This window comes from Dermochelys coriacea, chromosome 9, assembly GCF_009764565.3.
Source record: "Dermochelys coriacea isolate rDerCor1 chromosome 9, rDerCor1.pri.v4, whole genome shotgun sequence".
Taxonomy (NCBI): domain Eukaryota; kingdom Metazoa; phylum Chordata; order Testudines; family Dermochelyidae; genus Dermochelys; species Dermochelys coriacea.
In genome coordinates, this window is record NC_050076.1 from 17,081,921 (window position 1) to 17,097,386 (window position 15,466).

Consider the following 15,466-nt stretch of genomic DNA (forward strand, 5'->3'; position numbering starts at 1 on the left):
TGTATTTTGATTGTTAAATGGGATGAAGCAGAATTTCCAACTGACAAATGGATCTGCAGACCATGTCCCCTCTGTCAATTGAATGTCATGACACCTAAACCAGAATGCTGTTGCGATTAGAAAACTGTTTATGAAGTATAGCCAGGGGACGTTCATCTCCATGTAGGCTGGAATCTGAGCACCAAGCAACAAGATGGTCATCTGAAGGAAAACAAAAGGTGCCCAAGTACCAAGAAAGCAGATGAGGAGTCTTGTCAAAAGCTGCTTTTTACAGATTGTGCAATCGCAGTCAGATGCATATGAAAAGATTAAAACAGTCTCACTTGTAAAGGAAATAATCCTGACAGACCGCACCATAGTTATAACTTCTGACCAACAAATCACAAGAGCCACACATATGACAAACATGATGGCTAATGATAGCCAGTAGCTCTGAACACTGATATAGAAAGGACATGTAAAAAAGTGGTTCTGTATTTCTAATTCTGCAGAGACAGCTGGAACTTTCAGAATATAAAAAAGGACTGAAATCCATATAAAAACCACAGCAAGTATATAAAATAGTCTTTGACCTATGCTAGCAGGTTTAGGGGTTTGAGCTATAGTCATGTAATAATCTAGAACAGACACAAGACAAACTGGGTAATGCAAGACACCATACGTAAAGGAAATTATCTGAGTGAATAGACAAATGTGGTACTTGGTAAATCTCATACCCCAAAGTGCAAAGTCCTCAAAATAGGAGATGAAAGCTATATTCACCAGAAGTGTGAAGTCAAGGAGTGCCAGTGAAATACAGAAATATCCCATAAAACTTTGTTTTATATCCCGTCTTCTAACTCCCAACATGAAGAGATTGAGAGACACTTTTCCAAGCATAATCAGGAGCAGCATACAACTAGCTTCAAGAGGTTGATTGAGTTGGCTGTAGTATTGAAAGGAACAATTTTCACAAGACATGGCAGCCATTCTTCAAGGATAAGAGCCAGCAAATAAATCTTACAGGACACAATGGTTCATACCTGAAAAGAGAGTTAATGACAGTCTTAAAGTATATTAACTGATTACTGTTGTAACTCTCCTGCCAATCATAACTTCCCCACTGGAAGGGATGTTACAAGCCACTTCACTTTCAATGGTCCCTTGAAATGTGTTATCCACTTATGTTAAACAATCTGTTCCACTTTGTATTTAGCTGTGCTGCTCTTGAGCACATTTCCCATACCTGAAGAAGAGCTCTGTGTAATCTCAAAAGCTTGTCTCTCTCACCAATAGAAACTCATCCAAAAAAAGATATTACCTGACCCACCTTGTCTCTCTAATTTCCTGGGACCAACATGGCTACAACAACACTGCATACAATCATAACTTTGTTGTCAGTCAAGCAGTTATAAAACTCCTACTTGAATTTTCACAAATCTTTGATTGTGTATAAAGCTTATATGAAACACCATTTTATTGACAGCAAGTTCCTTTATCTTCTATACATGTTCTTAGTTTTGTAAACTAAAAGATCTGTCATCTTAAATAATTTAGATTTAGATTTTATTTTTTACTGAGTGATTTCACTTTTCGTTTTCCATTTGGCTTTTTATGGGTTTATTTTTATAACTTGTTTGCATATGTTCATTTCTATACAAAGTGAGCCTGGGATGGCTGCTTCACCTACATCGGCATGGTAACATCCTCATGCTTATGCTGTCCTCTGGAAGAAGTCATTTTGCCTTCCTCCATTTTTCCTAGAGAACCAGGATGTGGTAAGATCAACTGTTCTTTTCTGTGTGTTTAGAGAAGTGAATAAGAGTAAATGAATTAGATTGCCACCTAATATAATTTTTTAAATCTGTTTCCTAATCCCACAAAACTAATAACTATCACTTTCATTTTTTTTAAGTGGCTTTCTCTCCTCATCCAATCTTCTACAAAGAAGCCACTACAACCCTATGGGTGATGTCTGCTCACTTGCTTTCTCCTCTGCCTGCCTCTTGCATAAAATTGGGTGTAGGGTGCTTTAAGCCACAGTTTCCCCAAGAGTAGCTCCTCCTGATCTGCTGAGAAAGCCTTGCAGATTGCAGCAGCCCAAGTCTAGAGCACTCTTAGGCCCTTGTGCACAGAGGCATGTGTAGTATGGAAGTACCAGTTGTAGTTAAGGTAGAGTTAAGTTTTTCACTTTCAGCCAGTGTTCAACTACTTTGTTACATATAAAGAATAGAGCGAGAGAAGAGAATCCTTCCCTAAATTACGGTACTTTGAATATAGAATTAATTTCTGAGACTTTACAATTAAATCCATTAATTAGGTTGAGTTAAATAATCAAAAGTGCATCCATAAAATATTAGCATTGGGTGTCAAGACTTTTTGTGTCTAATGGTTTCAGAACAGAGTAAGACACTTCAAATAATTAAAACTCAAATTTTGTGCATCAGCTACATTTGAAGAATTTTGGGGAGAATGGTAACTTTTTTGCCATTATTCTTCATAAGTTTCTCCTTCAGAATTTTTTTTCTCATAAATGCACTCAAAAACAAAACAATGTAAAACTTTAGAGCCTACAAGTCCACTCAGTCTTACTTCTACTTCAGCTAATTGCTAAGACAAATAAGTTTGTTTACATTTGAGAGATAATGTAATATTCCACTATAGAGAATTCTACAAAGAAATGACCTCTTTCAAAATGGCAGCCATCTCCTCCTTTTGTTCGCTAAGAGACTAAAGCCACCATCTGTCCGCAAGGGTGTCAGGGTCCACCATCACTCTGAGGAAATCTTGGTTTCACTCCTGTGGAGAACAGTGGGAGGCTGTGGCCATTTTGAAAATGGGTATCTTCCCGTGTTAAAAAACTGAGGCAGTGAAGGTGGGCATATGCCAAATCCTGTTTGCCATATTCACCAAGTGAGGTTCCAATTAAACTCCCACTGATTTCAATTAATTTTGAATTGGGCCCTTTAGTTGAATTAGCTTCAATAATACTCACTTGAGTAAGGTAAGTAGGATTTGGCCTTTAATAACAGTGGTTCTATTTCCTTAGAGAACTTGTATATTACCACTTCCATAGTTAAACTCATCTTTAAACATATCTTTCTCAGCTTTTCCACAATAATTAAATACCACTTTCTCAAGATTGTTTTGTTTTATATTCTCCCTATTGTAACTAATCCAGTCCCATTCTCCATTCTATGTAGGATCCCATTAATTTGTCATGTTTTCAGTTACTGTGATATGCAGTTTTATAACTTAATCCTGAATTACTAAACTGCAATAGGCTGCTTTTTAAATACTTTACCATCATTATTAAAGAGCCTCCTGTTTCTTGAAAGCATGGTCCATAGCTGCCCTGTGAGAGAGAGAACATAAGTAGTCTTTTCATTTAGTAAGAATGATCAGTTTGCATTTTTCCAGAAATAAAAAAATCTTTGCTGTCTCTATTATGTTATGAATATAACACTTATAATCATCTTAATAAGAAAAGGAGTACTTGTGGCACCTTAGAGACTAACAAATTTATTAGAGCATAAGCTTTCGTGAGCTACAGCTCACTTCATCGGATGCTCTGTTTTTTCCACCAAATGCATCCGATGAAGTGAGCTGTAGCTCACGAAAGCTTATGCTCTAATAAATTTGTTAGTCTCTAAAGTGCCACAAGTACTCCTTTTCTTTTTGCGAATACAGACTAACACGGCTGCTACTCTGAAACCTGTCATTATGCAAATCATCTTAATATAACTTCATATATCAGATCTAGGCATTTTCATTCCTCTTCCCTACACTTTGCCTTTCTTTCTTCTTCCTTATCCCAATTCTCCCCTCAGGGGTTTCTGCTTCAGTTTTCAATTTTTTTCAGCTGCTACAGATCAACTTCTGCTTTCAACATTCTATTTTTAACAAGTTAAAAAAATGTATTGTCCAACAACAATTTTTTTTCCAGGGGAGCTGAAAAGCTTTTTACCAGCCAAGACTTTAGTCAGGGTTTGTGTTCCTCTTACAACACTGATCTGTCTGTCAGTCCTTTCATCTGCTTCAGGTGAAAGACAGCTGCCAGCATAGACCCTGTGTTAGGGTGGTGTGATCAACTGTTGCAGGAGAAAAGTCCAGAACTCAAGCCATGGCCATTAAGGTAAATAAAGAAAGAATTATTCTTTCATTCTCTTTTATACCTGATTTATTTGTATTTAAATCTCCATCCACATTTTGTTACCATTTTGCATAAATAGAAAATATTTGTGCTACATATAATTTAAGTACTACTCTCAATGGGACGAGAAGACAAGGTTATCTGGAGCTTGAATTTTACTGTCTCCCACTTTAATGATAGCTAGTGGAGATATACCTCAGGTTAGAAGATGGCCCTAAGGCTTTCTATCTACTATATACACAGTTATACTATACTATTTTTAAATAAATGTACATTTGAAAGCATATTGTCAACTTTGGGACACATTTAACCTGGTTACACTTGGACAGATCTTTCCACCTTTAATCAAACAGCAATGAAAATACTTTAAAGGTGAACTGAAAAGCTGCTAAATAAGGAGGCAAATAAAGATCCAAGCCTAACAAATGGCTCCTAATTTTGTTTGCACAATCACTTGTACCTATAAATGTTGTTTGCATATGCAAATTTAGTCATTGGTGCATACAAATGATAGTGTTTTCAGAATTGCACAAACAAAATTAAGAGAAGAGCTGGCTCTATTGAAAAATTTAGCCTTTATATCAAAATTTTCAATGATGAGTGCTTGAAGTTATGCTCTAAAGCCATGCTTTGGCACCTAAGTATAACTGTCCTGATTTTCAGAAATGTTTATTACTAGGGCTGTCAAATGATTAAAAAAAATTGTAATTAATCACAAGATTTAAAAAAAATCACTTAATTACAGTTTTAATTGCACTGTTAAACAATAGAATACCAATTTAAAATTATACATATTTTTCTACAAATATATTGCTTTAAATTAAAACACAGAATACAAAGTGTACAGTGCTCACTTTATATGTTTTATTACAAATATTTTCACTGTAAAAAGATAGTGCAATCTACAAATCTAAGTATGAAAGGGCATGTGAATGTTTAGCACAGGGGTGGCCAACGCGTGGCTCTTCAGAAGTTAATATGCGGCTCCTTGTATAAGCACTGACTCCGGGGCTGGAGCTAAAGGCTCCAACTTTCCAGTGTGCCGGGGAATGCTCACTGCTCAACCCCTGGCTCTGCCACAGGCCCTTCCCCCACTCCATCCCCTCCCCTGAGCCTGCCATGCCCTCGCTCCTCCCCCTCCTCTCTCCCCGCCCAGCCTCCTGCACACCAGGAAACAGCTGATGGGGGAGGAGGGGGGCGTGCTGATCGGTGGAGCTGCTGGTGGGTGGGAGGCACTGGGAGCCGGGGAGGGAGAGGAGCTGATTGGAGGCTGCTGATGTATTACCGTGGCTCTTTGACAATGTACATTGGTAAATTCTGGCTCCTTCTTAGGCTCAGGTTGGCCACCCCTGGTTTAGCATATCTGGCACATAAATACCTTGCACCACTGGCTACAACAGTGCCATGTAAACATCTGTTCTCACTTTCAAGTTGTAAATAAGAAGCGGGCAGCATTATCTCCCATAAATGTAAACAAACTTATTTGTCTTAGCAATTAGAAGTAGGACTGAGTGGACTTGTAGGCTCTAAAGTTTTACCTTGTTTTGTTTTTGAGTGCATTTATGAGGAAAAAAATTCTATATTTGTAAGTTGAATTTTCATGATAAAGAGATTGCACTACTGTACTTATATGAGGTAATCTGAAAAATACTATTTCTTTTGGTTTGTACAGTGCAAATATTTGTAAAAAAAAATACTATAAAGTGAATACTGTACTTTGTATTCTGTGTTGTAATTGAAATCAATATATTTGAAAATGTAGAAAAATATCCAAAAATATTTATCATAAATTTAAATTGGTATTCTATTATTGTTAACATTATAACTATCATTATAATTAATCGCGATTAACCACAATTATTTTTTAGTTAATTTGTTTTGCGTTAATCACTTGAGTTAACTGTGAGTAATTGACAGCCCTATTTATTACCCATAAATCTCACTAAAGTCACTGGGAACTTCAGGTGCTCAGCAGTTTTGAACCACAGGTGCAACATATTGCTCTTGATTCTAGAATTATGGTTCTGCCCCAGTCTGTCTTTTGAATTCCCCTTCCTATTTCCTCTGCTCTTTGAATACCAGATTCTTCCTGTTTGGCCACTGTTATTGCAAAAGATTTTTCTACTGCAGTTCATGGCATCTGAAATAGATCTATAACTCCACCTCATGAACTTTTCCACCTCTTTCCTAATCTCATCTCATAGCATCTTTCACTGTACAGCTCCTTTTGCTTTTGGCTTTAACTCAATTTACTCTGTTCAAACAGGCTCTCATTTTCAAAAGTGCACATCATGCAAGATTTCACTCTATAATTGTGTACTGGCTGTTGCATGTGCACAAGTCAGGCAGGAGCAATTTTGGGTGTGTGTGTGTGTAGGGAAAGAGCAGCAAACATTATACGATATAAATTAAAGCACTTATGAATAGATGAAAAATAATTTATACTATTCTGCATACATCAATTCTCCCACCTGCTAAACAATCAGCATCAGAGGGGTTAGTGGTATTAACTCCTGAACAATAATACCAGAGTCCTTTATTCAAAGAGAGAGAACTTTTGCACATAGCCCCTGCCCCAAATGTTGTTGCTGTTATTTTCAACTATCCAGCTAGTAGTTAAGTTGTGTAAGCATTTCTATTATAAACCACTATTTTCAAAAGACCTAAAAGGTTTACTGTGGGGTGAAACTCAATTCATGAAGTCATAACATTTTGTTTTTCAAACACTTTAAAACAAACCTGACTGTATTATAAAAAACAACTTTGTTTTGGTGGCAGTTAAGATATATTAGACACAAGGTAAGTGGGTTGCACTGAGTAGGAAGACTTCATCTTTTCTTTTTCTTGGTCTTGTGGTGAGAGCAATAAGTCAGAGAGAAGTGTTTAGGGAAGAAATAATGGGTGAACTAACCAACCCATAGGTAAGTGACTGGCCACAGAAGATCAACACTAAAACTGTGAGGGAAAACCCAGGAGTTCCATTGCATATTCTGCTCTGACTGTTAAACACATTCCTTCTCTTAGAAATCACAGATGATGGAATTACCCTCTATCTATAAAGTGTGGTCCAGCATAGATGCACAAGTACAAAACAAAGTTTGTATTGCATCTATACTGTAGACGCAGAGACTTCAGGGCTGCATCTACACAAGCAAGCTTTGTAGCTGTAATTCTGCAACAGTAGAAACTGTAGAGTCAACAGGATTTGAGGTGTTTGTACGCATGGCTACACCTTCCACCAACGCTACCATTGGTGGAGCTGTACTGGTGATTAATTAGATCTGAGTTTACTAGGAAAGATGCAGCCACATTTGGAGGAGTGGGGGTAGGAATCTGCATCAAAAGAAAAAGATTGGAGCAAAGTTAGAAACAATAGTGAGTTTCCTTGTCTCTGTATGTGTCTGGGCCTCTCTCAAATTCAGCCCAAAGGCAAGGAGCTTGGCTTGTCATCTTACCTTAATGCTCTGAGGCCCCATCTACACTACAAATAGAACTAAGGTGACAAGGTTACAGCGCTATTATAATTCATAGTATGAATCAAACCTGGCTATCAAATATGACTTAGCAAGGTTGTAGGCCAGTTGTGGGGAAACAGTTCCTTTCTATACTACATGAATTAAGCTATGTTGTAGCCATGGACCAACCAAACTTTAGGTTTTGTAAAAAGAATTTTTCAAAATCTGACATTAGAAATGTTTAATTTTAAATTTATTAACAAATAGTCCCTTAAAGTGTGTGCCATCAAAGCAGATTACATATTTTACAAGTCCTAACACAAAAAAAGTCATGATACTAAATTAAAACTTTGTAAACTTTCTGCTGCCAAGTTGGGCACTCAGATATCCTTGATCTAGCCTAGAACCAGTAGATGAAATGACAAGTCTATTTTCATGTCTAAGCTGAAATACAAGCATGAAAGAGCAGCAGAAATGGTAAAAAATAAATATTTATAAAATTGCTTTTAATAATCTAGAGTATTATAAATAAAATGGGTAAACAAATCTTTGTGTGAGATTTTAAAGCCAAGTGCCCCTTAAACAACAAAACAAATGGACTGTGTCTGAAAGTGCAGCCAGAGGATAATGAAGAGGGGCAAAGGATCTGCAATTCTAGGAGAGAAATTTTTCCAGAGCGAATAACCAGCATTGTAAGAAAGAAGCCCAGCATGGAATGTGGAGGATTTGTCTGTCCTCAGCATAACTGAGTTCTGAAACCCAAACAGATTACAGAGGGGACAATCTATCTATTATCATGCTATCTGAGAACTGGACCAAAATCTGGAGCTCAGATCTGAGAATAGGAAACATTATTTTATGAGACTTTATACCACTGGGCTACCCACATACTGTGTTTCTTGATAATCCCTTATTACTTTAATGGTCAGGGGTCAGAGTTTATGCTCTGAAGTTCCCTAACTCCAGGGTGGTGGCAGCCCGTTCTCAGAGATAGTCAGCTTCATATCTGACCTAAACTTCAACTTTCAGTTCCCAGAGCACCACAAGACTCAGTGTTGGGTGGGGGTCTGTTCTCTGCCTGGTGTCACTGTTTTCTCTCCTGCTACCCCACAGTGCTTCTCCTCGCCAGGCTGCACCCTCCTGTGGCCATCGTCTCAGCTGGGGGCTGACAGACACACTCCTGCTTTCTCCAAGCCCCGGGGTGATCAGAGAGCACTCCTTCCTCTTTGCTCACAAAGAGGAGAGTTGCGGGTGAGTATGTGTGCAAGGAGAAGGGACAGTGGGCATCTCCCACAAGGAGTGAGTTGAGATGGGGGGAGGGGACATCTCTCACAGTGGGAAAGTTGGGGATCTGGAGGGGAGGTGGCAGGTAGGGGGGCATCCCCCATAGCAGGTGAGCTGAGGGCTCGGGCAGAGGTGCATGGAGGGGTAGGGGGTCCTCCCTCATAGTGGGTGAGCTGAGGTCTGGGAACAGAGGAGGAGAGGGGGCATCTGCCACAGCCATGTGAGTTGAAGTCTAGGGGCAAGAAGGGTAGGGGGCATCTCCCACAGAGGGTGAGTTGAGGTCTACGGCAGAGGTAGGGGGACATCTCTTGCAGCTGGTGAGTAGAATTTCTGGGGGCGGAGGGGAAGGGGACATCTCTCACAGCGGGTGTACTGGGACCTGGGGGGAGGGGGCATCTCATGCTAGGTGAGTTGGGGGGGGGGGAATAGGGGTCCTTTCAGAGTGGATAAGCTGAGGTCTGGGCACCGAGAGGAGGGAATAGCTGGCCCCGGCAGGTGAGTGGGAGGGAAGGGGGCATCTCCCCCAATGGGTGGGGTGAGGTCTCGGAGCGAGGTGGGGGTCCTCTCCCCCCGGCGAGTGAGCTGGGGTCTCGGGGCCGGGGGGGGGTCTCTCCCGCAACCGGCCGGCGCAGGGAAGGCAGACGGGCTGCCAAGGCTGGGGCGGGCGGTTGGGCGATGAGGGGGGCGCCCCTGCTCGCTGGGCTCGGAGGAGCCAAACCCACCTGCAGCTGCAGACGCTGCCTCCTCGCCTGGCAGCCCGGGGGAAGCGGCTTGCCGCGCTCCTGCCCCCCGCCCAGCCCCGGACCGGGCTGCCCCGTGCAGCTCTGGCTACGCGGCGGGAGGGGTCCTCCGTGCTCCCCCCCCCGGCCTCCCTGGGGGGCAGCTGCGGCTGGCGGGCTCCGCCCTGGGAAGCGAGACGCGCCTGGCAGAGGCGTAGCCGCCCACAGGGAGGGGACTGGTGCGGAGCAGCGCACACACCCTGCCCGGCCTGGCGCCGCCGGCGCGGGGCGGGCCCGCCGAGCCGGCGGAGACCGGGGGGGGGGCACCGGCGGGGCCCATCCCACGCCGTTGCCCAGCGAGCGGGAGTCCGGACTGGACAGATAGTTTGCTCAGGTTTCAGAGTAGCCGCCGTGTTAGTCTGTATCCGCAAAAAGAACAGGGGGACTTGTGGCACCTTAGCCCTGGTCTACACTGGGTGGAATGGAGCAGCGTTAAATCGATGTGACCCTGCACCCGTCCACATGACGAAGCCCTTTTTTTCCCGACTTACAGGGCTCTTAAAATCGATTTCCTTACTCCACCCCTGACAAGGGGATAAGCGCTGAAATCGGTTTTGCTGGGTCGAATCTGGGGTACTGTGGACGCAATTAGACGGTATTGGCCTCCGGGAGCTATCCCAGAGTGCTCCATGGTGACCGCTCTGGACAGCACTCTCAACTCAGATGCACTGACCAGGTAGACAGAAAAAGGCCCGCGAACTTTTGAATTTCAATTTCCTGTTTGGCCAGTGTGGCGAGCTGCAGGTGACCATGCAGAGCTCATGAGCAGAGGTGACCATGATGGAGTCCCAAAATTGCAAAAGAGCTCCAGCATGGACCGAACGGGAGGTACGGGATCTGATGGCTGTATGGGGAGAGGAATCTGTGCTATCAGAACTACGTTCCAGTTTTCGAAATGCCAAAACATTTATGAAAATCTCCCAGGGCATGAAGGACAGAGGCCATAACAGGGACCCGAAGCAGTGCCGTGTGAAACTTAAGGTGCTGAGGCAAGCCTACCAGAAAACCAGAGAGACGAATGGCCGCTCCAGGTCAGAGCCCCAAACATGCCGCTTCTATGATGAGCTGCATGCTATTTTAGGGGGTTCAGCCACCACTACTCCAGCCGTGTTGTTTGACTCCTTCAGTGGAAATGGAGGCAACACGGAAGCAGGTTTTGGGGATGAGGAAGACGATAATGATGAGGTTGTAGATAACTCACAACAAACCAGCGGAGAAACCGGTTTTCCTGACAGCCAGGAACTGTTTCTCACCCTGGACCTGGAGCCAGTATCCCCCAAACCCACCCAAGGCTGCCTCCTGGACCCACCAGGCGGAGAAGAGACCTCTGGTGAGTGTACCTTTTAAAATACTGTACAAGGTTTAAAAGCCAGCATATTTAATGATTAATTTGCCCTGGCATTCGTGGCTCTCCTGGATATACTCCCAAAGCCTTTGCAAAAGGTTTCTGGGGAGGGCAGCCTTATTCCATCCACCATGGTAGGACACTTTACCACTCCAGACCAGTAGCACGTACTTGGGAATCATTGTAAGAACAAAGCATTGCAGTGTACGTTTGCTGGTGTTCAAACAACATCCATTCTTTATCTCTCTATGTTATCCTCAGGAGAGTGATATCATTCATGGTCACCTGGTTGAAATAGGGTGCTTTTCTTAAGGGGACATTCAGAGGTGCCGGTTCCTGCGAGGCTGTTTGCCTATGGCGAACAGAAATGTTCCCCGCTGTTAGCCACGCGGTGGGGGGAGGCAAAATGCGACCTTGTAACGAAAGCCGTGTGCTATGTATGTAATGTTAACAGCAAGGTTTACTGTGAAAGAGTGTACCCATTGTTCTATAAAATGTGTCTTTTCAAATACCACTGTCCCTTTTTTTTTCTCCACCAGCTGCATGTGTTTCAAGGATCACAGGATCTTCTCCTTCCCAGAGGCTAGCGAAGAGACTAGAGACTAACACATTTATTTGAGCATAAGCTTTCCTGAGCTCACTTCATCAGATGCATGCAGTGGAAAATACAGTGGGGAGATTTATATACACACACAGAGAACATGAAACAATGGGTTTTATCATACACACTGTAAGGAGAGTGATCACTTAAGATGAGCTATTACCAGCTGGGGGAGGGAGGAAGAAAACCTTTAGTGGTGATAATCAAGGTGGGCCATTTCCAGTAGTTGACAAGAACGTTTGAGGAACGGTGGGGGAAATAACATGGGGAAATAGTTTTACTTTGTGTAATGACCCATCTACTCCAGTCTCTATTCAAGCCTAAATTAATTGTATCCAGTTTGCAAATTAATTCCAATTCAGCAGTCTCTCATTGGAGTCTGTTTTTGAAGTTTTTTTGTTGAAGGATAGCCACTCTTAGGTCTGTAATTGAGTGACCAGAGATATTGAAGTGTTCTCTGACTGGTTTTTGAATGTTATAATTCTTGACATCTGATTTGTGTCCATTTATTCTTTTACGAAGAGATTGTCTGGTTTGGCCAATGTACACGGCAGAGGGGCATTGCTGGCACATGATGGCATGTATCACATTGGTAGATGCACAGGTGAACGAGCCTCTGATAGTGTGGCTGATGTGATTAGGCCCTATGATGGCGTCCCCTGAATAGATATGTGGACACAGTTGGCAACAGGCTTTGTTGCAAGGATAGGTTCCCGGGTTAGTGGTTCTGTTGTGTGGTTGCTGGTGAGTATTTGCTTCAGGTTGGGGGGCTGTCTGTAAGCAAGGACTGGCCTGTCTCCCAAGATCTGTGAGAGTGATGGGTCGTCCTTCAGGATAGGTTGTAGATCCTTGATGATGCGTTGGAGAGGTTTTAGTTGGGGGCTGAAGGTGATGGCTAGTGACGTTCTGTTATTTTCTTTGTTGGGACTGTCCTGTAGTAGGTGACTTCTGGGTACTCTTCTGGCTCTGTCAATCTGTTTCTTCACTTCAGCAGGTGGGTACTGTAGTTGTAAGAATGCATGATAGAGATCTTGTAGGTGTTTGTCTCGGTCTGAGGGGTTGGAGCAAATGCGGTTGTATCATGGAGCTTGACTGTAGACAATGGATCGTGTGGTGTGATCTGGGTGAAAGCTAGAGGCATGTAGGTAGGAATAGCGGTCAGTAGGTTTCCGGTATAGGGTGGTATTTATGTGACCATCGCTTATTAGCACCGTAGTGTCCAGGAAGTGGATCTCTTGTGTGGACTGGTCCAGGCTGAGGTTGATGGTGGGATGGAAATTGTTGAAATCATGGTGGAATTCCTCAAGGGCTTCTTTTCCATGGGTCCAGATGATGAAGATGTCATCAATGTAGCGCAAGTAGAGTAGGGGCATTAGGGGACGAGAGCTGAGGAAGCGTTGTTCTAAGTCAGCCATAAAAATGTTGGCATACTGTGGGGCCATGCGGGTACCCATCGCAGTGCTGCTGATTTGAAGGTACATATTGTCCCCAAATGTGAAATTGTGACTTTGTCCTCACCCATAACTAAGTTCAGCCACCAGGTTAGCCGTGACATTATCGGGGATACTGTTCCTGACGGCTTGTAGTCCATCTTTGTGTGGAATGTTGGTGTAGAGGGCTTCTACATCCATAGTGGCTAGGATGGTGTTTTTAGGAAGATCACCAATGGATTGTAGTTTCCTCAGGAAGTCAGTGGTGTCTCGAAGATAGCTGGGAGTGCTGGTAACGTAGGGCCTGAGGAGGGAGTCTACATAGCCAGACAATCCTGCTGTCAGGGTGCCAATGCCTGAGATGATGGGGTGTCCAGGATTTCCAGGTTTATGGATCTTGGGTAGCAGATAGAATACCCCAGGTCGGGGTTCCAGGGTTTCTTAGTTTCTCCCCTCCTCAGTCCAGGGACCCATGCTGGGAAAACAGGCCCCCAACTTTCTCACAATGTTGTGCGCATCTTCAGGGCCCCGGAGCAGAGAAGGGCCCAGCGAGTGCCAAAGGTCAGAGCATAAGGCACGGGGTTCTTTGGGAACAGGGAGCGTTGGGCTGTCCTGTTTCTGAGATGTGTAGGACTGGCTGGGACCTGGATAAGTCATCCACAGAATCAGCTAAACCGCCGCCAACCGTGTGCCAGGGGTTTCCTCCAACCTGCTCTTCAAAACTCCAGTGATGTCAATTCCACAACCTCCCGTGGATGCCTCTTCTAGAGCTTAACTCCCCTTGTAGAGCTGACCCCTCTCTCCGCCGACCAGCCAGGGCCATTGGAGCAGTGGCGGCAGTAAGCACAGGAGTTCACTGTAGGTGCAGTCTTTTGGGGGAGATCCTAAGCCATTGTCTGAGCTACTGGGGTGGGGAGGAGAAGATTGTGAAGGGAACCTGATGGAAGTATTATTGGGTAGATTGAAGTTAGTGACTGGGGACCATGCTTGTGCTCCCTGAGTGGGAGATGGTAGCCAAGCGCTCCTACCCATGGTCTAGGGCAGTGTTTCCCAAATGGTTGGTCCTAACCCACCAGTGGGTTGTAGAAGGCTCTAGGCAGCAAGTCACAGGCCCAGTGAGGAGGTGAGAGCTGGGAGGGGAGTTGAGTTGTAGAATAAGACTGCCCTGCACTCATCCTGTAGCAGTGGCTCCAGTCCTGAGGTCTGGGTCCTGCTCCCCACTCCAGGTACAACAACCTGAAGCACAAGATTACACCACTGCCCTTCTGTGATGATGAAGGGGCAAACAGGCCACATTTGAGTGAGTGCTGCTTTGGGGTGAGCTCACTTTCTTCCCCCGCCCTTCCCCACATACAGGGGCCTCCCCTCCGTGCTGGGCTGGGATTAGGATTGCAGTGCTGGGACACAGGGTACTGTTGTGTGTGGTGAATGCTCCCTGGACAGTGCAAGGAGGAGGAGTAGGCAAAGGACGCTGACCTATGATTTTGGGCCACCCTGGCTGGGTCACAATAAAAGACAAACTGCAGTTGGGGGGTTGCCTTAGTAAAAAGTTTGGGAACCAGTGAGCTAGGGGACAGTCATGCGGCTGGTGAATAGTCAAGTCCAAGTGAAATCAGCAACCTATAGGATCAGGCTCTGGGAATTTTAAAATTTGGAATATGGAGTGTGCATATTTTGTTTTGAAATGATTTTGTTGGAGTTTGGATGTTTAGTGTGCTGTTATATTCCTTTTCTAGGCACTCAGCTAATAGAGAAGATAATTCCAGGAGAGTGTGGATACTATTTCCTACTGTGTTACAGTGATCCTTAGCTTGCAAACTGCAGGCAACTTGCCAGCAGTTGACAGTGAAACATGTTGAGACCCAAACAGTGAGGGATGGGGATGCTGGCCCAGGAGAAGATTTACTTTATAAATTGATCCATAGAATGAAAAAGATAAAGCTACAAATACTGCTTACAGATAAAAAGCTGGGACCAGAGCCTGGCTCATGCTCTTGCAGTGCAAGCAAACAAGCTAACATAAGTAGAGTCAGGTAAATCACCAGAAGACATAAGGCCAGTGTAGCAGCTCCAATCCCATTGCTTCTTTCCTGATTTCCAGCATAAGGCATGTAGTCAGAAAGTCATTAGGACTGGCCAATCCCCGACAGCCACAACAGCCCTGTGGTAGCTCTCTCTAGTTCCTCAGAACCAGACCAGCAGCTCCACTTCATGAGACATGAAGCAATACAATCCTGTAATTGCTCAATGTAGGCATCTGCAAATCTTGAATTTATTATTAGAAACATGTCTGTAGAAAAGTGCCGCCTGCTTTAGGTCAACTGTGTCCATTAGCCTTCATCTAATCTTTGTCAACACTTTAGGAAGCATTTTATAATCCAGATGTTAGAATTTTATGATTTTCAGATGGCTGGGTATTTCCCTTGAAACAAAAATATTC

At 43.7% G+C, this 15,466-nt stretch overlaps 1 protein-coding gene and 1 long non-coding RNA gene across 2 annotated transcripts; one reads left to right on the forward strand and one right to left on the reverse strand.

The window, feature by feature from the left end:
* Positions 1–3: 3 nt before the first annotated feature.
* Positions 4–9,795, reverse strand: GPR160 (G protein-coupled receptor 160; the record flags this gene model as incomplete). Its single annotated transcript, XM_043492608.1, has 4 exons — positions 9,594–9,795; positions 3,284–3,334; positions 1,666–1,777; positions 4–1,022 (listed from the first exon to the last, which is right to left on the reverse strand). A coding segment is annotated over exon 4 (966 nt), but the record flags the coding sequence as incomplete, so codon positions are not given.
* Positions 9,796–9,911: 116 nt separating this feature from the next.
* LOC122455808 lies at positions 9,912–14,797 on the forward strand. The gene is made up of 3 exons (XR_006274293.1): positions 9,912–9,984; positions 13,472–13,587; positions 14,763–14,797. It is a non-coding gene; the product is annotated as an uncharacterized LOC122455808 (long non-coding RNA).
* Positions 14,798–15,466: the final 669 nt, after the last annotated feature.